At 53.9% G+C, this 25,590-nt stretch overlaps 2 protein-coding genes across 2 annotated transcripts in view; one reads left to right on the top strand and one right to left on the bottom strand.

The window, feature by feature from the left end:
• SRCIN1 (SRC kinase signaling inhibitor 1) overlaps positions 1-7,176 on the top strand; it is a 41,792-nt gene extending 34,616 nt beyond the window's left edge. Inside the window, exon 18 of the mRNA XM_007465139.1 lies at positions 6,845-7,176. Coding sequence (XP_007465201.1) covers positions 6,845-6,979 — 135 coding nt within the window. The 3' untranslated portion in view covers positions 6,980-7,176. The remainder of the gene's footprint in view (positions 1-6,844) is intronic.
• An 11,909-nt stretch (positions 7,177-19,085) lies between these two features.
• The window catches only part of ARHGAP23 (Rho GTPase activating protein 23), a 77,284-nt gene continuing 70,779 nt past the window's right edge, over positions 19,086-25,590 (bottom strand). The window contains exons 23-24 of the mRNA XM_007465138.1: positions 24,621-24,652; positions 19,086-20,066 (exon numbers count right to left, since the gene is read on the bottom strand). Of these exons, the coding sequence (XP_007465200.1) occupies positions 19,086-20,066; positions 24,621-24,652 (1,013 nt within the window). The remainder of the gene's footprint in view (positions 20,067-24,620; positions 24,653-25,590) is intronic.

Here is a 25,590-nt window from a genome sequence, read left to right as displayed (position 1 = left end):
CGGTCGGAAGATGCAAATGGTCCTCAGGCCCAGATGTTTAGAGAGACCTTTAGGGCACTCATTTGGTTCAGTAAATATTTCCGAGCAGTTCCTGTATGCCAGGTCAATTCTGAGTGCTGGCTGGGAGTGGGGGTCATGAAATGTCCAGATGCTGTGACTTGAAGAAGGTTCTAGGCTCAGAGGCAGGAGGTGAGAGATGGGCAGGTCTAGCCACCTCCTTTACAGATGAGGGGACAGCTCAGAGAAGGAAAGGGACTTCCCACGGGTCCACAGCAAGGTGGCATCAAAGCCAGGACTGGGACCCAGGGATCCCAGGGCCCTTCCCACCACATGGCTCTGCCCAGCCCTGGGCACACAGGCCTGCCTGCTGGTCCTCTGGGGAGTCCGGTGGAGACGCCCCTCACTATCTCCCTGCTGGCCAACCGTCTTCCTCATGGGTCCCCAGACACATCCTGCCAATCCCACCCCCAGCTCTTTTTCCTGCCACTACCAAGGGTGAGTTCCCCTCATCCTGTCCAGGCTGGTCTCTCTTCGGTGTCTAGAATGGCTGCCGACATTCCCGGGGTATTCACTTGTGCCAGACACACACATTAATTCATTGCACGCTCACTACTCTGAGGATGGGCCTTATTATCCCCATTTGACAGATGGGGAGACTGAGGCTTTACCCAAGGTCACAGGGCCGGCAAGTGCTGGAGCAGGGCTCAAATCCATCCAGACTGACACCCAGGCCCCCACCCCCGCACAGCCTCTTCAGCGGGCGCCTCCCTGCTCTGGAATTACGCTCCCCACCTCTCACCCTGACTCCCAACTCCCCCAGCACCCAGTTCCTCTGCCTACTGCCCTCTCTCCTGCCCCTCCAGTCACCTCCGTCGCCTCCACGCCCTCTCCTCCATTCATCCCTCAACCCACCCCCTCCTCCTGCTTCCTTCCAGCCTCACCCCCGGGCTTGGCTAGGTCTCCAGTGGCCTCCAAATGGCCTCTTTGCACCGTGCTCTACCCGCCTCTCTGCAGCATGTTGGGCACATACCCTGCCCCCCCCCCACGTGCCCTGGGGGCCGCGGGACCCTCCGCTCCTTGGCATCCTCTCCTCCCTTGTCGGCCCTCACTGACCCTCCTGGGCACCTCTCCTCTGCCCGCCTCTTCACTCCCCTGCGTCCACCTCCTTCCACTGCTCACACCATGTGCTCCTCTCCTTGGGCACCAGGCGCCGTCTGTCCCTGCCCAGGTCTCTGTTCTGAGCTCAAGCCTGCCCCTGTTGCTCGCTGCTCGCCACTTGGGAAAGTCACCGGCCCCGGGCATCCACCTACGCTGAGGGGTCCCCTGAGTTCCACCCCCTCCCTCACCTTCCCCAGCTACATGGTGCTTCTCTCTTCCCACATGACTGGTGTGGCTGTATCTCTCACTTTCACTTTTCTAGAAACCTTTCTTTAAAAAAGCATCTTCTCTCTAACGAGGTACTACACGTTCTTTGCAGAAATGTTTTAAAGTAAAGAAATGTTATAAAGCAGCAGGGGAAGAAATTATCGTGTGCCTCGGTACCCCAGTGCGTGCCCTTCTAAGGTTTCCCTGTAACTTCTGTGACCGCTAACCTATCTTCCCAGACCGGCCGGGTGGGGAGGGTTGTTTGTAAAATGCGGATTTGATTTTATCGCTCCCCTAGCATACCACCCGTGCCCTCCAGTCCCGGCCGGGTAAGAAAATCAAAACTCCCTCACTGGCCACCCTGGCTCTTCATGACCAACCTCGGCTCCCTCAGCCCAGTTCTCCCTGCCCGCCCGCCCCCCACCCCAGCCCGTCCATTTGCTCCAGTCACCCATATCACCTGGCCCTCCATCCTCAGGCCAGGGCACCGTTCCATCCCAGCTCAGTCTGTGACCCTCTGGTCAAAGTCCTCCGCCTTGTGCAGGCTCTTTCCTCATCTGTACAATGGGGACAAAAACCCAGAGGCCGGCTTCTGAGTTCATGTAATATAATACCGTGTGTGGGAAAGAACTCCGAAAGCCACAGAGTGCTCTCCAAAGGGAAGGAGTCACCACCATGCTTGGCTGCACTGTACCTTTGTCAGGGCCAAGGGCTGGACAGGGGCCTCTCCTTCATCCCGTGGTTGTGACACTAGGAGCTCGAAGCTGCCTTGACAATGATGAAGGGGAGGGGAATAGAAGTGCCAGGACCAGACAGAGAAATCGGGGTGGAGGAGTGGAGAAAGTTCCGAGAGGGGGTGCAACCGTGCCTGATACCACAGAGAAATCAGAGGAAATGATTGAGGAAAAGCTCTTGGATGTGCTCAAGATTCAGGGGTGGGATGAGAGCCAGATTCCCAGGGGACAAGGATCAAGGGCTTGGTGCAGGCATGAAACTCTGGACACCCCCTCTTCTACTAGGGCTAAGCAACTGTTGGACACCTAGTGTATCTCCTCCATTGGTTCCAGTGAAGAGACTGTAATGAAGGGACCAGCAAGAGATGCTGAGGCACCCAGGGACCCGTGAGAGCAGGAAGCTGGACCTCCCTGGGGAGAGGGGTCTGGGGACCTAGGGTTTAGTGAGTCCTGTGAGAGCTGGACAGTAGGTGCTATAGTTATGGAGGGCACAGCATGCCAGCGACATGGCACCAAGTGAGGACAGAGTAAGGAAGAAACTTCACCCCCTCTCTCCTTCCGCCCTGTCATAATCCCCAATGGGCAAACCCAGCCAAGCCAGCCGGCTAAGACATGGCGGGGTCAGCCAACCAGGGTGCAGAGCAGGGCAGAAATCAGATCTGGGGATGGAGAGGCAAATAGAAAATAGCACCCCTCTTCTGTACCAATTTTAAGCATCTTATTTAATCCTCGTAACAGCTTTATATCTTTAAAAATCTGTGCATTAATCCCTTTGTCACTGCTACATCCCTACAGCACCTAGAACAGTACTTGGCACACGTAGGCACTCAAAAAACATTTGTTGGTTATGTGAATGAATGGATGAATGAATTAATGAATTTGCCACTGATCAGGCCCAATCCAGATGGAACTAGACAATGCAGACTTGAAATGTTAATATACTAATGATATAATAATAATAATAATAGCTACCATTTATTGCCTGCATCCTGAGTGCAGGCACTGGGCCTCGTGCTCTGTGTGCATCGTCTCACTTGATTCTGGTGCTGTAGGTGCTGTTATCCCTGCTTTGTGAGTAACGACATGAAGACCCAGAGAGATACCTGACTAAGGTCACATGGTTAGGAAGTGGCAGAGCTGGGACTTAAACCCGGGTCTGCCAGATACAAATTCTGCTTGTCCTAACGCTGGATTCTACTGCTTTGCTGGGAAGCATAACTCCTTGGGTGCCGCCAACCCTTGGGGAGACGGCACTCGTGACGGGAACACTGTTGACAAGAACATTAGGGGAACAATGGTGGGCCTCACATGTAGCAGTCTAAGCGGTTTTAGCTGCACATAACAGAAACTCCAAAATGGCTTAAATGACAAGGAAAGGTATTAGCTAACGAAACAAGAAGCAGGGAGGTTCCAGGGTTGGGGAATTCAGCAGCTCAAGGACATCAAGACCTGGGTTCCTTCCATATTTCTGTTCAGGTGGCCCATCATCCCACCCCACCCGAACACATCTGCCTTCATTCCGGGGCTCCTAGGCACACAGATCATTGTAGGAGCAGGAGAACCTTCCCCAGAGGCCCCCAGCTGACCTCCCCTCTCTTCTCATTGCCTGTCTCTAGATCAGTCACTGGCTAGGAGACGGGAACGGCTTGAATTGCCATAGGTTTTATCAGGATGCATTCCCCTTGGGCTGGGGGAAGCCCCACCTCTTCTGCCAGTCCAGTGCCTGATTCAGGCAAATAGCTAGGAAGTAAGGGCATGCGGGCAGGAGGAGGTGGCCCTGGGAATGGCCCTGGAGGAGGCGCCAACAGGGTTGGCAGCATCAAGATGACCTACGCTTGTGTGGAAATCTATGCCTCGTAGCCCGGAGGGACAGGTCAGTAGGCTCGGGACGCAGAGAGGGGGCTAGGCTCTGGCCCACAGGAAGAGGAGAGGTGTGGGGTTCAGCCCTTTGGGTCTGGCTAACGGTTCCAGTCTCCCCTGGCTAAAGCTGACCATCTATGAGGTTTTTGCCTGTCACAAAGGTGACAACGCTCTGTTTCTCTGGACATAATTAAGAGCAAGGTGGGGAGGACTGGCTGGTGACACGGAAGCAACGAGAACCTTCAGAGACAGCAGCTGTACCAGCTGAGAGCTCTGAGCAGCACAGGACATGGTCACTGGACACAGTTGGACATGCTCCCTCAGCTTCAGAAAAGTGGGTTTTGGACGCTGCTGCGGCCAGCCTCCTGGGAGGGAAGATGGCCTGAGAAGTTGTTACAAAACAAATGCTCACAGAGCAAGTATAAGAGGTCTCCATGCAGAAGGGGGGTATCCACGTAAGCTGGTGAACGCTGCTGCTTGCTGAAGTTTAAAGGCCTTGCACCAGCTGTAGGAGAAGGGGCACATCGCCTAGGCGAGGACACATCACCTGAGTGAATGCGGGAGTCAGGTGGCGGCACAAGCCGGAAGGCGGGTGTTCCAAAGACCAAAGCTCAGAGTAGACCGAGGCTCTTGACAAATGCTAAAGGGAAGGAATGGGAAAAGCTTTTAACTAGAGAAGCGAGCTGAGTCCAAAGAGGACAGCCAGGAGGGAACCAACAGCTGGCTTGGGACGCAGTGGGATGTGAAGGGACACAGGAGAAAGTGGATGTGCTCCCCTTCCACCTGGCTTTGGGAGAAAGAACTCTATAAACGGGAAATGATGGGCGGGGAGGGGTGGGACTGGAGCCCAAAGTAAGTGATAAGGGAGGAAGAGAGCTCTTGGTTGTCTTTATTTTTTTTAATTATTTTTTTAAATTAATTAATTTCTATTTTTGGCTGCGTTGGGTCTTCGTTGCTACGCGCGGGCTTTCTCTAGTTGTGGCGAGCGGGGGTTTCTCTTGTTGCGGAGCACGGGCTCTAGGTGTGCAGGCTTCAGTAGTTGTGGCACGTGGGCTCAGTAGTTGTGGCGCACGGGCTTAGTTGCTCCACGGCATGTGGGATCTTCCCAGACCAGGGCTTGAGCCCATGTCCCCTCCATTGGCAGGCGGATTCTTAACCACTGCACCAACGGAGAAGTCCCCTCTAGGTTTTCTTTAAATGAGTGTGTCTCCAGGCCCGGGTACCCGGTCCCTGCGAACACAGGCCATGCCTGGCACGTGGCACTCGGCAAAGGGCTGAGTGGTTGTTAGGATGTGGGGCTGTGGGCCTGGAACCCCTCTGAGTAAAGAATGAGCAGCCAGTCACGACGAGAGGGGTTAGAAGACCCAAATGGGGAACTCTTGCCTAGATTTTCATAAAGGGGAAAATGTAGACCTCAGACTGCAGTGTGGTGAGCATAACCCAGAGATGGATTGCTGCGCACGTGTGGAAGAAGAAACGTGACCAGCAACCTCAAGGGCGGGCTCACTCTCAGCCAGTCAGGTGCATACGGTCTCCTTGGTTCCCTTCCAGGCTGTGGGAGGCACTGTCTGGGTTTCCCCCTGCGAAGCATCTGACAGAGGCTGCCCAGCAGCCGGGTGATAATGTAGGTCGGGGAGAAAGGGCATGACCGTGCCCAGACCTGGCCTGCAGGAGGTCTCTGTCAGTGCGCCACAGCACTCTGCCTCTAGTCCTCACGCCTTCTGTCTTTTTTCATCAGGATGGGTCAGTAGCTAAGCAAGGCCAGGAGGGACAGTGGATACAACTACAGAGAGAAAACCTGGTCCATGTTGCCTTAATCGAGTGACCTCAGAGTTCTGTGCAGCAGGATCACGTGGGGCGCCTGGCTAAAATGCAGATTCCTGAGCTCATGCTAGAGATGGACCCTGGGGCGGGGCCCTGGAATCTGCATTTGTGACCGGCCATCACCTCCAGGACCAGTGTAAATGCAAGGGGTCTGCTGGAGGTGAGGAGGGGGCACGGCCGTTTCTGTCAGAGGTGACCTGTGAGTGCCGGACACGTCACGAGGGGGTGACCTCCCGTTACCCAAAAGGCACAGCTCAGAGCTGGAGGAACACTTGCGGGGCAGGAGGCGGCGGGGGGAGGGTCTTTAAAGAAGCGCCCCCCAGGAGGACAAGCTCATTCCTCTGTTGCCCCTGTAAGACCTGCTGAGGCTGGAAGGGGCCCTGACTGGGCTGCTGGCTGGTTGGGCCCTCCTCCCAGCCTGGGCTGCGCCCCTCCCGCCTCCCCTTTGGCAGCTAACGTTTCCCCTCTTCCTCCCTTCTCCTGCCCTCTCCCTGCTCCCCACCTGCTCTGCTCCTGGGGCCTGTCCTGGCCCTGGGCTGCCCTCCCTTGTGCTTCTCTGGTCTCTCTCTCCCGCCTTCTCTCTTTCCTATCAGTAACCGTGGGCCTACCCTCCCACCCCAGGCCCTCTGTTCCAACCCCATGCCCCCTTTCTGCCCCTGCTGTGCCCCACCCTCCTCCCCTGTCTCAGGGGACCAGTCACTCTCTCCAGATCCTCCTCTGATTTCTACAATTGCAGTTAATTTTCTCTTGGATTTGTGGAGATTTTTCATTTTTTAAAACTGTAACTGGGGCTTCCCTGGTGGCGTGGTGGTTGAGAGTCCGCCTGCCGATGCAGGGGACGCGGGTTCGTGCCTCGGTCCGGGAAGATCCCACGTGCCACGGAGCAGCTGGGCCCGTGAGCCATGGCCGGCTCGTCGGGAGCCTGTGCTCGGAAACGGGAGAGGCCACAGCAGTGAGAGGCTCGCGTACCGCAAAAAAAAAAAACAAAAAAACTGTAACTGGGGGCCAGCACGAAGGTTCCCCTTCCTCTCTCTGACCCCTGACCTCTGTTTTTGCTCCAGGCCACTAAACCGTCTAAAGAGATGAGCGGGTCGAATGAGACCTCAAGCCCAGTCTCAGAAAAGCCCTCGGCTTCCAGAACCTCCATCCCCGTATTGACTTCCTTTGGGGCGAGGAATTCTTCCATCTCCTTCTAGAAACCCCTTCCCCCCCACCCCCGCCTTCCCCCTCCCTCATCCCTGCCATTTCTCTCCTCGGCTTCCCTTCATCTCCACCCCACCCCGACACCATTCTCCAGATCCCCCCTGAAGGTGGCCTGTCCTCAGCTCTCTCTGCCCATCCCCTGTTGGTGTTTTTGGTTTTTTTAATGATTCACTTTTAATTATCTTTTTTTTAAAAAAAAAAAAAAGAAAGAAAGAAAGAAAAAGCAAACCAGTAAAACTAAAAACCAAAACTTGACACCTTCCCTTGATTTCCTGTTCCAGAACGGCACACTTCCTGTCATCATGCCTCCTTTTCTCTTTCCCCACTTTCCCTCCCAAGTCCATCTGAAGTTCCTACACCCCTGCCCCACCTCCTCGTCTCCCACACACTCCTCCCAAGAGCACTCCCAACAAACTCTATGCCGTGGAGACTTGGAGCAGCCAGACACCCCCTCTCCCCTTCCTCGGAAGCCTTCCTGGAGGAAAACCTGGACATTGGACCAATCCCAAAATCAGGCTGGAGAATGGGACGTCGGGAGACTTTGGCCCTGGAGGCGCCTCACCTGTCCAACCTCGGGATGTGACTCAACGCCGTTGCTTCTCTGCTCCCGTCCACTCATGCCTGGAGTCGAGACAGATGGGCTGGAGAGGGAGGCCAGAGGTGGAGGGGCCTCAGGGTGGTGTGAGCCCGTGGAATCTGTGTGTCCTTGGAGAGGAGCTGGCTTCCCGGGACCACCTTACTGTGGTGAGGAGCTGCCTGGCTGGCGCTGATCGGAGGAAGGGGCACCTTTGGATTGCTGGTTGTGGATGGTGGGTTGAGCAGACAGCCTGACACTGGGGACACTGCCCTGGGAGAGGGCAGCCCCGAGGAGGGGTATTTGGTACTTTTAGTTTCCTAATTTAGCACTTTAAGTGACATTAACTTATTTAACGGGGGTGGGGTGGGCAAGAATGAAGGGCTTATAGCGAATTAGATTTTGAGGCCTGGAGGGTGGGGAGGGTCTGGTTGTGAGGGAAGTGGGGGGAATAGAGAGGGGTTTCATGGGGGGCAGCGAGGACAGCTCTGACCCCACAGGTGGGGTGACTTGACCTTCAACCATCCTCTTTGAGATTTGAGGGTTTTCAGGGAAGGGCTGGGGACCCCTGGTGAGATCCTCGAGGGTCCCTGAAGCCTGACCAGCCAGCCAGCATCCCCCCAACCTGTGGGCGCCAGCTTTGCAGAGGCTGTGGGCAGTGAGGCTTTCTTTTAGTGGGGTCCTGAGAAGGAGCGGAAGAGACCAGTTTTGGCTCTTAGCCCAGCTCCCCCCAGGGCACAGGGAGGGGCCAGCAGGGAGAGTATGTGGATGGGGGAGGAGGAGGAAGATGGAGTGGGGTCTCCAGGGAGCAGGATTCCTATTTGGAGCACAAAGTGGGGTAAGCACAGGGGGTGGGGGGCGTTGGGATTAGTCTCCCCGACTAAGCACAGAAAGAAGGAGCCATCGCAGGGGCAGAACCTCCTAGACCTTGAAGCCTGGCGTTTGGGGAGAGCCAGGGGGAGCTGTTGAGGGTTGGGGCGGGAGGGGGAATTGGGTTGTGTTCCTTCATTTCTTTCTTTTTCTGTTGTTGTTTTTGTTGACTCATCCTTGTTTTCTAGCTTTGGATCATTTTTGTACAAAGGCAAGCAAGCCTTTTTGAAAAATAACAAAAGAAGAGGTTAAAAACAAAATCCGTCCTGAAAAAAAAATACCCCGGAAAATAGAAAAAAAAAAAAAAAAAGGACCTCATAAATGATGCAATTACTTTTAATTGCAGGCAACTCTTTACATTTAAGTGAAGTGTCTTAACATTTTATATTGTTTTAAAAATATATTTACATATTATATATATATATAATATACGTAATATAAATATATATAAATATTTAAAAAAGAAAAAAAAAAGAAAACCACGGCACTCTCTCCCTGGCCGCTGTTTTGGCAGGGGAGGGGGCTAGAGGGTGGGTACATTGGCCTGGTTTCTGTGGTCCACTGAAACGGTTTGGTTTGATTCGGCTGTACAGAGACACCCTGACTTGGGAGGGAGGGGGGGAGTGGTGCCCCCTCCTCCCTCCACTCCATTACTCTCCGCTTGCTACTCTTCCCTTGCCGCACCTCCCACCCTCAACCCTGTGCCCTGAACGTTTGCCCCAGCGTCATTGTCCTGAGTTGAATGTCTCTTGGAGCGGGGGGAGAAGGGTGTGTCCATCCACAAGGGAGCAAATGGAGGGAGTCCTGTGCCCCACCCCACCCACTCATGTGGAGCCCAGTGGAACTTGCATCTTTCATTTTGGTGCCTGCACATTTACAGGAGGAGTTGTGCACAGCCTCGTGTGTGTGTGTGTGTGTGTGTGTGTGTGTGTGTGTGTGTATCCACTCATGGGGGGCAGCGAGGACAGCTCTGACCCCACAGGTGGGGTGACTTGACCTTCAACCATCCTCTTTGAGATTTGAGGGTTTTCAGGGAAGGGCTGGGGACCCCTGGTGAGATCCTCGAGGGTCCCTGAAGCCTGACCAGCCAGCCAGCATCCCCCCAACCTGTGGGCGCCAGCTTTGCAGAGGCTGTGGGCAGTGAGGCTTTCTTTTAGTGGGGTCCTGAGAAGGAGCGGAAGAGACCAGTTTTGGCTCTTAGCCCAGCTCCCCCCAGGGCACAGGGAGGGGCCAGCAGGGAGAGTATGTGGATGGGGGAGGAGGAGGAAGATGGAGTGGGGTCTCCAGGGAGCAGGATTCCTATTTGGAGCACAAAGTGGGGTAAGCACAGGGGGTGGGGGGCGTTGGGATTAGTCTCCCCGACTAAGCACAGAAAGAAGGAGCCATCGCAGGGGCAGAACCTCCTAGACCTTGAAGCCTGGCGTTTGGGGAGAGCCAGGGGGAGCTGTTGAGGGTTGGGGCGGGAGGGGGAATTGGGTTGTGTTCCTTCATTTCTTTCTTTTTCTGTTGTTGTTTTTGTTGACTCATCCTTGTTTTCTAGCTTTGGATCATTTTTGTACAAAGGCAAGCAAGCCTTTTTGAAAAATAACAAAAGAAGAGGTTAAAAACAAAATCCGTCCTGAAAAAAAAATACCCCGGAAAATAGAAAAAAAAAAAAAAAAAGGACCTCATAAATGATGCAATTACTTTTAATTGCAGGCAACTCTTTACATTTAAGTGAAGTGTCTTAACATTTTATATTGTTTTAAAAATATATTTACATATTATATATATATATAATATACGTAATATAAATATATATAAATATTTAAAAAAGAAAAAAAAAAGAAAACCACGGCACTCTCTCCCTGGCCGCTGTTTTGGCAGGGGAGGGGGCTAGAGGGTGGGTACATTGGCCTGGTTTCTGTGGTCCACTGAAACGGTTTGGTTTGATTCGGCTGTACAGAGACACCCTGACTTGGGAGGGAGGGGGGGAGTGGTGCCCCCTCCTCCCTCCACTCCATTACTCTCCGCTTGCTACTCTTCCCTTGCCGCACCTCCCACCCTCAACCCTGTGCCCTGAACGTTTGCCCCAGCGTCATTGTCCTGAGTTGAATGTCTCTTGGAGCGGGGGGAGAAGGGTGTGTCCATCCACAAGGGAGCAAATGGAGGGAGTCCTGTGCCCCACCCCACCCACTCATGTGGAGCCCAGTGGAACTTGCATCTTTCATTTTGGTGCCTGCACATTTACAGGAGGAGTTGTGCACAGCCTCGTGTGTGTGTGTGTGTGTGTGTGTGTGTGTGTGTGTGTGTATCCACTGGCACCAGTCCATTCACCAGTGTGCAGAGGGAAGGAAGCATGAGCGTGCACAGGCGTGACCTCCCACACGTGTGCAGGGAGGCGTGCACACAGCGGTGCATGTAACTGGCCTGGACGTTGGCATGTGCCCACTTGCACATTGATGTGGAGGACCTTGGCATGTGAGAACACGTGTAATGTGTGACCTGTGTGTGTGGACGGAAGGGTGTACGTGGAGGGGCGTGTGAGCTGCGCATGCCCGTGCACATGCGTGTAGACCCCGCGTGTGGGAGCGCCTGTGTGTATGGTCCTTGGCCTTGCACCACTCGCTCCGGCTCCCCTCCCAAGCCTCCAGCCCCTGGGCCCTCTCAAAGCCCCCAGCACGTCAAGGCCCCCCCAGCTGCATGCGCCTCGCTGCTCTGTCCATCAATGTGTGCTTGACCAAGAGAAAACCAAGACGTCTGGGGGGACCCCTGTAGCTGGTCTCCCCAGCCCCTGCCCACTGTGCTGTGTTACTCGCATGGGGGGTTTCTCTCCTGCCCCTTCCACAATATGCTGTTTCCCCAGGAGCCTCAGGCCCGAGGCTCTGAGAGGGGTCCCAGGTGGGACCCCCCAGGGCGAGCCCGGCTCCGCACCCCGCCCTGTCCACCCTGTAGGGCCCGTGTTGGTGTAGCAGTGATGGCTTCTGTGGATATTCTGTGACCTCTGTCAGTGTAACTTGACAATTTCTAAATGGAAAAGGGTTGCTGTGTTTTCTCTGTCTCTCTTTTTTAATGTCCCTTTTCTTCTCCCACTTTCCTGCTCTTTCCTTTTCGGTTTTTCTAGCCGAGTGTTTGGGGCTTAAATAAAACTTGTTTCTTTTTCCTCTCCTGAATCTCCTTCCTGGAGGCTGCTGTCTCATTATTTCTCATCTTCATCCTAGAAGGTGCTGGGGTGGGTGGGATGGAGGATGGGGGATCCCTGGCAGCCACTGCCCCTCAGCTGAGCTGGCAGAGCGTGAAGAGGGAGGGGCTGAAACAGGGGCCCTGGGGCTGCTGCTGCCTGCAAGAGGCCGTGAGAACCGACCTCATCCAGATGCTGGACAAGAGCACCGCTAACTCACGGGGCGCCAGCTCGCCACCATCAGCGAGGAAGCTACTGGCGTCACTTACACCTGCAAGTGACGAAGCCAGAGGTATTAGACGTCTTGCCCAGAGTCACACAACTAGTTGGCTGCAGAGTCAGGATTGGAGTCCAGCTCTGCCCGACTCCAAACCCAATGCTTTCCCCCAAAGCCAAGTCGGGTCTGCTTACCTCCAGCAGTCCCCTGGATCGGGTCTTGGCCTCCTGCCCTTTGGGTGGGATGACCCTTTAATGGTGTCCACCCATCCCATCAAGAACATCAGCTTTCAAACTTTGTTAAAACTGTAACTGACAGTAAGAAATCCATTTTAGGGACTTCCCTGTAGGGCCCGTGTTGGTGTAGCAGTCCCTGGTGGCCCAGTAGTTAAGACTCCGCTCTTCTACTGCAGGGGGCGTGGGTTCGATCCTTGATCGGGGAACTAATATCCTGCATACCATGTGGCACAGCCAAAAAAAAAAAAAGAAATCCATTTTACATCTCAATGATTTAGACATGTCCACACACAAACACCCATGTATTTAGTGAAACAGCACCTACTACATACAATGTACTCTGCTATTTTCTGTTATAGTCTAAACATTTGATGACAACCCACTGAATTGGGTTCAATCATGAATCATGATTTCATGACCCTTGAATGGGTCAGAACGTACAGTTTGAAAAATACTCGCCCAATCATGCTGCATCTCTGCTTTGTCCTCCTCAAAGACCTACTGGCTCCACTTACTCCATGGTCGCCTATGAAATTAGAAGACCCCTGAGAGGAGATTTACCCTCGATTCTGGTTGGGTGGGAGCCCTGGACCCTGGCCCTGTAGCCAGTGAGCTGCCCGGCCCCTTCCAAGGCTACCACATCAGAGTCTAGCCTGCCCTGCCATCGAGTGGGCCAGATGTCCTGCTTGGGTTTTTCAGGTTTTCCTGGAATTCTGAAGGCTGTGCCACTGTCCCAGCACGTTCTAAGGGTCCTTGAGGCTGCCCTTCCAGGCATTCTCCAGCTTGGCTGAGACCTGGGGTATTATTGGGTCTCCTCTACCCCCACCTCCCGCAAACCATGCCTTCCATCCCGTGAGGTAACGTCAGTGGCCTACGCCACCCTCTTCCAGGCCTCACTGGAGGCTGAGGGTGAGGATGTGCTCGCTGTCTGCAGGCAATGCCCCACCCCATGGGTCACCCACTTACCAAGCAGCCCTTCAGACTCTCAGCCAGACCTCATCCCTTTTGTCCCTTTTGAAATGTCAGCAGATCTTGCCTTCTCTCTCCCACTCTATCCCCAGAAAGCTGGGCCAGTAGCCAAAACCCCCTCATCTTCTAGAATCACCTCAGCCACTGACAGTTCAAGATCAAGTAATAAATGGGGCCATCAATGCATGGCAAGAATTATGCCAGGCACTTCATTGGTCCTTCAAATGCCTCCCGACTGTCTCCTCCTTGCCAGCGCTGCTCGTTGACTCACTGGGACTATGGCTGAGCGCCTAGGAGGGGACTCAGCCAAAACACAAATACCTGAGCAAAATCGAGGCAGACGGTGAGTCGTGCCCCAGGGAAGCAGGCGTGCAACAGCTGTGGGCTTGAGTAATGGGGACCACTTCAGAGAGTGTGACCAGGCCCTGAGGTCACCTTTGAGGGGAGATCTTCAGAATGGACAGGGTGGCTGTATGGGAGCTGGTGGCTGAGTGTGCCACACAGAAGGCCCTGAGGTGGGAAGTCATCTGTGGGTTCTAGAAAATGAATGAAACCCAAGGAAATTGAGAAGGGGAAAGGGGGCACGACATGACATGGGAGTGTGAGCAAAGCCCCATCACAGGGGGTCTTGGATGAATGTGGTGAGGAAGGTGGATTTCTTCTCAGAGCTGTTGAACCAATAGGAGGGTTTTAAGTCAGAAAGTGATGTGATTTGATGCTGTTTCAGAAGTTGCCTGTGGCTGTGGCATGATGAGATGGGGCGAGGGCAGGGCAGGAGTGAGAGCAGAGCTGTTATTTAGGGGCAGGTACAGATGACGGCTGCCTGGACTCACTCAAAGCAAACAGTCTGAGGGCTGAGGGAAGGAAACTGAATCTCAGAGACTTTGTAGCTACAAAGTGATGGAGCTAAGACTTAAACCCACGACTTCTCTCTCCCAATAGCCATGCTTTTCTTAGTGCTTTATAATACTCATCACTACACTTATTAAGTGTTCGTTTAATCTTCATCACGTGGGAAATTGGTATTATTGCCTCCAGTCTATTGATCGGGAGAGTGACTGAGCAAAGGATTTGAGTGACCTCTGGTTAGCCTCAGAGCCGGATCCTAATTCGTAGGAGAAAAGGGACTGCTTTACAAATAGAAACCTGGGAAACCCACATCTTCTCTCCCTCACTGCATATCTCTGAGTCCTCTGGGTGTGTTCTTCCTCTTTGACCTCTGAGTGGCTTAAGCGATCCTGGAGCTCACAGGGTAGCTGAGCACCATCCCCAGTGCTGGGGCCCTGGGCACGAGGCCACCGTGCCTATTAGCTGACACAGGCTCCCTTGACACTCCCTGATGCCGAATGATTGACAGCACTCATAATGACACCTGGCAGGAAGCTCCATCCCATACCCCTGGCCATAGTGCCAGAAATTTCACTCAAAATCCACAGACTGTGCTTCAGCTCAGGCCTCCATCATGCCCACGTCAGGGAAAAATCCTTATTCCTCTTAGTTCAACCCAAAAAGATTTGGAGTTTTCCAAAGAAGTGTTTCCTGTGAAATATATGTATGTCTATCCTTATTCCAGTACCACATGCCTTGATTGGTAGTAAGTTTTGAAATTGGGAACTTTCAACTTTGTTTTCATTTTCAAGATTGTTTTGGCTGTTCTGGGTCCCTTGCATTTCCATAGGAATTTTAGGATCGGCTTGTCAATTTCTGCCAAAAAGACAAAAAGATGGGATTTTAATGGGGATTGTGCTGAATCTACCATCTTAACAACACAAGGTGTTCTGAAACATGGAATATCTTTACATTTATTTAGATCTTTTTTGTGTGTGTGATATGCGGGCCTCTCACTGCTGTAGCCTCTCCCGTTGCGGGGCACAGGTTCCGGACGCGCAGGCTCAGCGGCCATGGCTCACGGGCCCAGCCGCTCCGTGGCATGTGGGATCTTCCCGAACCGGGGCACGAACCCGCGTCCCCCACATCGGCAGGCGGACTCTCAACCACTGCGCCACCAGGGAAGCCCTATTTAGAGCTTTTAAAATTTCTTTCAACAATGTTTTAGTTTTCTTATTTTTTTGCGGTACGCAGGCCTTGCACTGCTATGGCCTCTCCCGTTGCGGAGCACAGGCTCCGGACGTGCAGGCTCAGGGGCCATGGCTCACGGGCCCAGCCGCTCCGCGGCATGTGGGATCTTCCCGACCGGGGTACGAACTCGTGTTCCCTGCATCGGCAGGAGGACTCTCAACCACTGTGCCACCAGGGAAGCCCTTAATTCCATTTTTAAATTGTTCATTGCTTACAGAAATAAAATGGTAGGAGCAATAAAGTTTTTTTCTTGAGGTACAATTGACATACAACATTATATTAATTTCAGATATACAACATAATGATTGAATATTTGTATGTATTGTGAAATGATCACCACAATGTCTAGTTAACATCTGTCACCATCCCTAGTTACAGAAAAATTTCCTTGTGATGCGAACTTTTTTTTTTTTTAATTAATTTATTTATTTATATTTGGCTGTGTTGGTTCTTCGTTGCTGCGCATGGTCTTTCTCTACTTGGGGTGAGCAGAGGCTACTCTGTTGCGGTGCGCAGGCTTCTCATTGTGGTGGCTGCTCTTGTTGCGGAGCACAGGCTCTAAGAGCGTGGGCTTCAGTAGTTGTGGCTTGCAGCCTCAGTAGTTGTGGTGCACGGGCTTAGTTGCTCCGCGGCTTGTGGGATCTTCCCAGACCACGGATTGAACCCGTGTGCCCTGCATTGGCAGGCTGATACTTATCCTCTGCACCACCAGGGAAGTCCTGTGAAGCAAACTTTTAAGATTTACTCTCAAGGGGATTCCCTGGTGGCGCAAGTGGTTGAGAGTCCGCCTGCCAATGCAGGGGATATGCGTTCATGCCCTGGTCCGGGAAGATCCCACATGCCACGGAGCGGCTGGGCCCATCAGCCGGCCGCTGAGCCTGCACGTCCGGAGCCTGTGCTCCGCAACGGGAGAGGCCACAGCAATGAGAGGCCCGCGTAAAGAAAAAAAAAAAAAAAAAAAAAAGGTTTACAAATAAAAATGTTTATACTGTCTTTTATAATGCCTATGCATTTCCCTTACTGGTGTTCTTTATTTCTTTGTGTGGATTCAAGTTACCATCTAGTGCAGTGGTCCGCAACACTTTTGGCACCAGGGACCGGTTTCATGGAAGACAATTTTTCCACGGACTGGGGCGGGGTTGGGGGGTGGGGGGGGGAATGGTTGAGGGTTCAGGCAGTTAACACGAGCAATGGTTCAGGTGGTCATGCGAGCGATGCTGAGCAGCAGATGAAACTTCACTTGCTCGCCTGCCGCTCACCTCCTGCTGTGCAGCCTGGTTCCTAACAGGCCACGGACCTGTACCGGGGACTGGGGACTCCTGATCTAGTGTATTTCACTTCAGCTTTCAGGACTCCCTTCAGTATTTCTTATAGGGCACGTCTGCTAATGACAAATTCTGCTTTTCTTTACTGGAGATGTCTTCATTTCTCTTTCTTTTTGAAGAAGAACACAAGGTTTTGATCCATATTCTCATCCAAAACCTACTACAGCTTGAAGGTGGCCCAATTGGCAGTAAGCCTGTCTTTATGTCTTTTCTCAGGGCTTAGATTTATCCTGGCTTCACCACTTACTAGCCGTATGACCTTGGACAAGTATGTCACCTCTCCATGCCTTAGTTTCCTCATATATAAAATGGAGATAACAGCGTTGTGGCCAGAGCCCCAAAGAGTGTTGGAGGATTAGCTTAGGACATATAAAGCCCTTGGGGCTGGTGTGGGCCCACAATAACACTGGCTTTAGCTCATTTTCCAAACAAAAACAAGCTATGGGGCAGAGGTGGAGGAAGGAAGGGTATTCAGTGAGCCACTAAGCTCTTCCCAGCTCCAGGGCTCTTCCCTAGGTTCTCTTTGACAACTGTCATCTGTTTTTCCTACCGGTGGCTACTAGGCTCATCACAGGCAGCCTGGAAGCTGGCAGGGGCAACTATAGAGACATGACATGGAAGGAAGCCCATCCCAGGTTGTAAGGCCTACACATGTGAATAAGACAAAGGGCAAAACCCATACTGTCCTCTTGGGATATCGCCTGGACCTGGAGTGCCTATGATGACGGCTGGCCAGGATGGACCCCATCAGTGGCCTGGGCCTTGCCCAAGCCTCTTCTCTGCTCGGCAGCACCTCTGGACCATTCTGAAGTTCCAGACAGACCTGAGAAGGAAGGTGCCTGTGCAGGTGCATGCAAATCTCCTACAGCAATGAGGGTCAGTGCCCTTCCATCTTGTTTCTGTGCCCAAGTCATTGCTCAGGCCAGTCTCCCAGGACACCTCTAAGCCACCAGGAAACAAAGGTTTGGCTCCATTCCGCCACCACCTGGTCCAGCCCCATTGCCCTCCTTCCGTGGGCCACGGGTACCTCCCTCTTCCCCCATCCTAGCCCCGTTCTTGCCCTCTCCTCCCTCCCAAACAAGTGAGACAGCTGACTCATGCCTCGAGGAAGGCCATTTATTTCCAAGATATAGACTATACTTTTCAGACAGGACTTTTCAGAAGCAGGAAATCTTAGTTGTCGCCTAGAGAGGTGTGTCGAGGACACAGTGAAAGGAGACATGCGGACGTGGAGCAGAGGCTTATCCAACACTGTTACAGCACTTTTTTAAATGAGCAAAACATCTTTAAAAATCCTTATAAATTCTTTATAATATGTTACACATTTAGAGACAGTATTTACAATAAAGGATGAGGGAGGGAGGAGAGAGAAATCTACTTTACAGCAAATCTTTGCATAAAACAAGAGGACTGATAGATGTGGCAGTGGGTTCACAACCCCACCTGGGCTTCCCTGGAATGAGTGAGGGCGTGTGTGGGGAGGCCTGTGATCTGAGGTCTATTTACAACTTGTGGGGAGAAGAGGGGGCTGGGTCCCACCCACCCTTCCACAAGGAGCAGCCCTGCTGAGAGCGCATCAATTAGTGTGTCCGCATGCGCGCGCGCGCGCGCGTATGTTGAGTGGGGGGAGAGAGAGAGACAGACAGACAGACAGACACCAGGGATGTTTTCTACGGCCCCTCCTAAAGGGAAGAAGGTTCGGGACTGTGTGCCTCAGCTATGGAAGGAGCAGGCACAGCTGGAAGAACAAATAGATGGGCAAGAGGTCTAGCAGGGGTGACCGTGGACCCTCCCCAAACGTTTGTCTGGGGAACAGGCAGCTTCCCGTAGTCAAACCGCTTGGGGAGTGTGATTTAGAGATTGGAAAAAGGTGGTGGTGGGGGAATAACCCTGGTGAAAGTCTCAGTCCTGCCTCTTGAGAAGGTTGAGAAGTCCCAACCCCCTTCTCTGGCGCTGACAAGCAGCAGGGGGGCAGGATTCCTGTGTGCACCGAAGGCAGGGAGCCCCGGTGGGAGCTGGGTTTGAAGCGGGCAGGAGTGGCAGAAGTTGCTACTGGGAACACTTTGGGACAGTGACTACACACATTCGCACACACCACGCCCCTCCCCCCATGGACACCACCACCCGGCACCTCCTCTCCCCAGACATACATAAACAACCGCCCTCCCTTAGCTGGCAGCTAGGAGCTAATTGCGGGGAGGTGGGCAGAGGAAAGGAGTGAAGAGCCAGCATCACCCAGTGTCTTTTATTTAGTCTGAGGCTTGGGGGGTCCCTATCCACACCCCATGGCCGACAAGGGTCCCTAAGTGCAGACACAAAGGCCCAGAAGGGCACACTCTGTCACTTATCCGAGGGACAGAGAACCACCCCAGGAGCCCTGCACAGAGCCTCAGCAGCCTAGCCCCTCTCCGTCTCCTCAGCCCCGGAGCCCCCCTCCCTCTCACTCACACTCTGCGTCCAGTCCCGTCTTCTCTGCCCGCCCCCTAGCAATTCCAGCGCACAAAGCAGAGACACGGCCTCAGCGCCTCCCACTTGCACCCGGATGCTCCCACAGGGGCAAAAAGGCGGGGCGGAGGTGCAAGCAGAGGCGATTCCTGGGAAACCAAGGGGCTCCGGGGTGGGTCGAAGGGGCGCTCGGCGCGGGGTTGGGGGGGTGGAGGGAGGGGCGGTCACAGACACTGATGGAGGCGGGAGGCGGCCGAGCGGCGCGGGGGCTGGCTCTGCAGGGCCCCCGGGTCCCCGGGCGCGGGCGGCAACGAGGCGGCGGTCGACGGGACCCGCGCCTTGGTGGACTCCAGGCTGCTGAGGCCCGAGTCCTTGTTGTCACTGTGCGCCCGCGGGCCCACGGGCTCCGGGGGGCCCCCTCCGCCCAGCTCCTTCCACTCGTTGAAGTTGAGGTCGGTCAGCGGGCTCTGCACCACCACCGTGTGGCGGCGCCAGCTGCTCCGGCGCCGCCGCGTCTCGGGAGACAGCGGCCGCCTCAGCCGCACCGGCAGCATGTCGTCCGCGGTGCCGCGGAGGCGCAGCCGCAGCGCCTCGAGGCGCGGACGCAGCGACTCCTGGCTGCTGGACGAGGCGGAGCCCGGCAGCCCGACGGCCGCGCCCGCGCCCTCGCCGTCCGCTCGGCTCCGGGCCAGGCGGCGCCGCGCCAGGGTGTCGCCGGGCATCAGGTGGTGCGAGCTGAACGAGGGCTGGCGCTCCGGGAGCCCCCCGGGCCCCGCGCCGCCCTCCGTGTCCGTCTCCACGTGGCTCAGCTCGCTGCGCTCGTCGTCCGCCTCGTCCCCCGCGCCCGCTCGCCGGCCCCCGGCGCCCGAGCACACGCTGCGGTCCATGGTGGACAGGGTGGAGTAGCCCGAGACGATGGAGCGCGTGTCCGCGGCCGGCCGCTCCTCCAGCGCCGCCGGGGGGCTGAGGCGCCCGGGGGCCTCGGGGGCGGCGGCGCCCGGCCGCTGCCCCTCCGGCCGGTCCTGGGCCCCCGGCGCCGGCGCCCCCGCCTCGGGCTTGTGCGCCTCCTGCTCCGAGTCGTCGTCCGTGCTGCTGCCCAGCCCCCGCGCCTCCCGCCGCTTTTTCCTCTTGCGGTTGACCGCCGAGATGAAGGAGATCGCCAGCATCTCCCGGGAGTACGGCTCCTTCTTGGGTGCCCACGATCCCTGTGCGGGAGACAGGTCAGTGTGCTGGGGGCGCCCGGAGAGCCTCAGCGCCCTCCAACGCCCCACCCCTACACCACACCACCACAACACCCAATCTCGACAGGTCCAAGCCCAGCACTCTCACGTCCGCTGTTCCTCCTGGACGGCTGTCCCAACTGGAGTGTCACTATGCACTCTAGAGACTACCCCTCTGTGCCCCCCTCAATCCTGAAGCCTCCTTGGCACCTCCTCCGGTCTTAATCCAGGCTCTCAGCTCTTTCCTGCGAGCTGGGGGCTGGTTTCTCACCTTGCCCCAACTTTCACTCCATTCTCTACATCCAGTGCTGCATAAATCCTTTTAGACACAGCTCTCCTAATAATAGACTCGCAACAGCGAATGACACTTGACAGTTTGAACCCATTTCACATATACTATTCTGGGTTATAATACCAGAGCCTGCAGGGACCTTTCTCGGACCACAGCTCCTCCCCCCCTCCCTCCCTCCCTCCCTCCCTCGCCGGCCACTAACTCACCTGGGAAACCTGACTTTCCACCTACTCAGTAGGTACAGGCCTCTCCAGGGCAACCCGCCCAAGCTCATTTCCCTTCCCACCGCACCCCATGCCATTTCCGCCGTCCCATCAGCGCCCCACCCTGACAATCCCCAACCCCAGATCAATCCAACCACCAGCTCTGTTGCCAAAAGTGGCTTAAAAATCCTGCACAATCCGATGATTTGGATTGAAGCCACTCCCAAACTGTGATTTACAGCCCCACGGTGGGCAACTTTCAGCCACTGCTCTCACTACTGAGTCCCGTGGGTGTTTTTTGGTCCTGGCCTTCCATGATCCCCCAGCAGAGCCCAAGCTGCCCATCACTGCCTCCTCCGACCTGGTGTTTAATCCTCCCTTTCTGGCCTCTCCTCTCTTGGGAGGCTCTTCTTCCTCCTCTTACTCTTAAGAAGCCGTGTTCCCAGGGCTCTGTTCTCAGCCGCTCTCCTCTCTCCCTGGGGACATACTGCTCCGGAGGTCTCCCTTGGCCAACACCAGACTGTCCCTTGAGCTCCCGAACACTTCTTCCAACTGTGAATCTGTCTCTACCAAGGTGTCTGCCAGCACCTGAAACTCACCTCCCTGGAACCACATTATGCTCCCTACCCCTGCCCCAAACTACCTCCATTCATGTCCCCAGCTCAGGGCGATTTCTCTGCCTCCTCCCGCTTCCCTCCTCATCATCCTCTGTTCAGACCCTCACTCTGCCGTTTTCTGGGCCCTCCTGCCCTCTCCTAATAGAACTCCCTGCCTCCACGCTAGCCTCACTCCAGCCCTTCCTCCTTAGGAGCCCTTAGTCCTTCTAAGGCAAGACAGGAATCTAATCGCCTCCAGACTCTGCAGGACCCCACCCCCACCAGGATAAAGCACAGACACAGGGCCCTTCACAGCCTGCCTAGTGCCCCCCCTGCCCTAACACAGCCTTCACTCTGGCGATGCTGCCCCCCGACCCCTCCCTCGATCGGACTAGCATTGGCAGCCCTTAGTCCCTCCCCACCCCTCACCCTATTTATGGGATGAGCTCTTACTCCCACTACGAGGCCCGGCTCAAACGCGGCATTCTCTATACAGCAACCTCCCACCCAGCTCTCCCTTTGGCTGATCCTCTTCTCTTCTCATAGGCCTTTGAAACTACACATACACCAGCTCTTCTCATGTCAGAATAGCTTTGTTTCCATATCATCTATATCAAACCCTGAGTTCTCTGAGGGCAAGGTCAGTGGCTTATTTGTGTTTGCATCCATGACTCCTAGTACAGTGCCTGTCACATAACAGGCACTCGAGAAATGTTAAGTGAATGGGGTGAATGGGGTCCCCTGAACATAAAAAGCCCTGTAGAAACGGATGCTGGGACTGGTCCCCAGCTGGGCTGAAATGACCTGCCCTTGCTTCCCTTCTCGCAGGTCACCTCCTGATTCAGCTGCAGTGTAACAGGCACACCTCGGAGATACTGCAGGCTCAGTTCCAGACTACAGCAATAAGGCAAATACTGCAGTAAAGCGAGTCACATGAATTTTTTTGTTTCCCAGAGCATATAAAAGTTATGTGTACACTGTAGTCTGTTAAGCGTGTGCTAGCATTATGGCCAAAAAAAAAGTACATCCTTTAATTTAAAAATACCTTATTGCTGGGTTTCCCTGGTGGTACAGTGGTTGGGAGTCTGCCTGCCAAGGCAGGGGACACGGGTTCAAGCCCTGGTCCAGGAGGATTCCCCCATGCCACGGAGCGACAAAGCCTGTGTGCCACAACTACTGAGCCTGCGCTCTAGAGCCCGTGAGCCACAACTACTGAAGCCCACGTGCCTAGAGCCCGTGCTCCACAACAAGAGAAGCCACCACAATGAGAAGCCCGCGCGCACAGCAATGAAGAGTAGCCCCTGCTCGCCGCAACTAGAGAAAAGCCAGCACGCAGCATCGAAGATCCAACGCAGCCAAAAATAAAATTAAATAAATAAATTTATAAAAAAAATAGTTTATTGCTAAAAAATACCATTATCTGAGCCTTCAGGGAGTTGTAATTTTTTGCAATAGTAACATCAAAGTTCACTGATCACAGATCACCGTAACGAATATAATTATCATGAAAAGGTTGAAATATCGCAAGAATTATCAAAAACGTGACACAGACATGAAGTGAGCAAATACTGTTGGAAAAATGGTGCCAAGAGACTTGCTCAACATAGGGTGGCCACAACCTTCAATTTGTTTAAAAAAAAAAATGCGGTATCTGTGAAGCACGATAAAGGAAAGCGCAAGAAAACGCGGTGTGTTTGTAGTGGATGGAGACATAGAGCTGCCTCCCATGGCCACGGCACTCTCTCACATCAGTTAGTTTTGAGAAAGCCGGAGCCTGTCAGCGATTCAGGATTCACAGGCGTGCAGCTCCTGGGCTGTGTCTGCCCACACAGCACGACTCCAGAAGGCACCACCTGCAGCACTGCTATGACCAGCATGAGGCACATGGTGGCCAGCGCCGCTTTCTGCCTCTGCTCTCTGAGAGACTTGAGAGGCCGCTGGGATCATCTGATAAAATTACCCTCTCATCCTGGTTAGTTACAGAAGCAATGAGGTCAGAATGGTCACTTTCAGGGAACGCAGAGGTCAGCAGGTTCACATAAAGGTTGAGGGGTCAGTCCAGGAGAGGCTACAGGAAACCAGGGGTCTAGCACGAGCAAGGGGTGGAGGTGATCAGGAGCTAGATTCAGGTCACTATAATGAACTTGCCCCCCTCCACAGCAGTCTTGTGATGGGAGTGAGCTCCCCATCACCAGAGGTGTGCAGGCAGAGGCTCTATGGAGAGGTTACAGGGGTCCTCTGCACCAGACTAGAGCAACCTTCTTTCTTTCTGTCCAGTGCTTTCATCTGACACATAATGAGCTAATGAGCACCTGCTTGGTGTCAGGTACACTGATCTCACTGGGACTCAGCCAGTGCTTAGAGATCCAGAGAGAAATGAGCCCAGTTTGACCAGCCAACATTTAGTTGACTCCACTACTACGGAGAGAAGTGTTCCCCCATCAAATTCATATGACGAAGCCCTAACCCCCAATGTGATAGTATTTGGGGTCTTTGGGAGGTAATTAGGTTTAGATGAGGTCATGAGTGTGGGGCCCTTATGGTGGAATTAGTGCCCTTACAAGAAGAGACACCAGAGAGCTTGCTGTTTCTCTCGCATGCATGCTCTGTTTCTGCTTGCCATATGAGGACACAGTGAGAAGGCAGCCGTCTACAAGCCAGGAAGAGAGCTTCCACCAGAAACTGACCATGCTAACATCTTGATCTTGGACTTCTAGCCTCCAGAACTGTGAGAAAATAAATTTCTGTTGTTTTAAGCCACCCAGTCTATAGTATTTTGTTATGGCAGCCTGAGCTGATTAAGACACACTCCTGGCCTTCGGGCTGCCTGGGGCAGGCATCCTGGCCTTACTGGTTCTGTCTCACAGGGCAGGCTCTGGAGCAGGCAACTCACTGCCTGTGAGACCTGGTTCAAAGAACTGGCTTGGGTTTCATCGTTTTCAATTTCATTGATTTCTGTTCTTATCTTTATTATTTCCTCCCTTCTGTTGGCTTTGGGCTCTGCAAAGACCTTAAAAAATAATTATTATATCAGACATATTTGTTGTTAACCCCATATTTGGGGATAAATCTTATCCCCATAAATAGTATGAGCAAGCTGAGGATCAGAAAGAGGTTAAGTAACTTGCCCAATGTTCCAAAGCTACTAAGTAGTGGAGCCAGGGCTCAGGCCCAGGACTGTCTGTGCTTCTAACTGCTGAGCAACACTGCCTCCAGGCCACCTAACTCCCAAGCCGGATCCTCTACTACAGCAGTTACCTCCACAAGCACTGCCAAGGAGAGCGACTTCTCAGCTTACCTTGGACACTCGGTATTTCCCACCTTCCTACCCAGTGACTATCAATCTTCTTCAAGGCTCCAATCACAATTCTCCCAACTCCCTTGACCAGAAAGTAAAGTGGACTGGCTTGTACAGGGATATAACTTTCAGAATTGCCATGGCACTTACCTTGGACTTGGCTGAACTACAGGCGGTGGAATCTATTGTTAAGAAAGCAAAGAAAAATGAAAGTTGGATTGAGCAACAGAAGACTGAGTCTTGTAAACACAATTCCCTCTCCTCAAAGGCTTCAGAAACCAGGGAGTTTGGAAACCTGAGCTCTCCCCAGATCCTGGGAGTGTGATGGGCCTCTGATGTCACTTCCTATGGGATAAGGATGGAGCAGAGAAGGATGTCAGTAACCACTTCCTTTCGAGGCAGAAAGTGACATCAGGCTGCCAGCCACTGGACCCTCATTTGCTCAGGGTTAAGAGCAAGGGGGGCTTTTCTTTGGCCTAGTTCCTCTCCCCTCCCCTCCTATCCCTGTTACTCTGAAGCACTGGAGAGAAAATGCCAAATATCAGATGCAGTTCACGGAAACCACAACAATGAAACACATCAAATCACAGATGCTCTGGAGAAATGGAGACCACACAGTGCACAGAGAGGTGGATGCCCTATATCCACCCTCCCCCCAACCCCACTTCCAGGCATGAGAGGGCAGAGGGACCATGTGAATGATGCAGTACAGGGCAGACAGGAAGTGGGCGGGGCAGGAAGTAGAGAGGGCTGGTGATTACAGCCTGGAAAGGTTCCACCTCCAGACCTGAGGTCAGTCAGCCCTCGTGGGGCACGGCTGCTGTTAATAATCAGAGTTATGAAGGGATGCGGGTCCCACTCCCCTAATATAACTGGGGTGGAGAAGGAACCAGAAACAAGTCCTGGCAGTGCTGTCTCCAGGACGGGGGAGGGAGCAGGCCGACCTCAGGATCTCCCGGGGTCCCAGGGGGCAGTGGGCAGGTGCGGTTAATCCACACTCTCCGGCAAGCAAGTTAGATGCCTCCTCCCCAGCCCTCCCCTGCACACAGTGAGAAGAGCAGACGGGCTGACCACACGGCGACACACACGGGGCAGGAGAGTGGCAGCAGGTGATTAGAAG

The sequence above is a fragment of the Lipotes vexillifer genome, unplaced genomic scaffold (assembly GCF_000442215.2).
Source record: "Lipotes vexillifer unplaced genomic scaffold, Lipotes_vexillifer_v1.1 scaffold591, whole genome shotgun sequence".
NCBI lineage: Eukaryota > Metazoa > Chordata > Mammalia > Artiodactyla > Lipotidae > Lipotes > Lipotes vexillifer.
The sequence above is the reverse complement of the archived record's forward strand: the minus strand, read 5'-3'. Positions and strand labels throughout refer to the sequence as shown.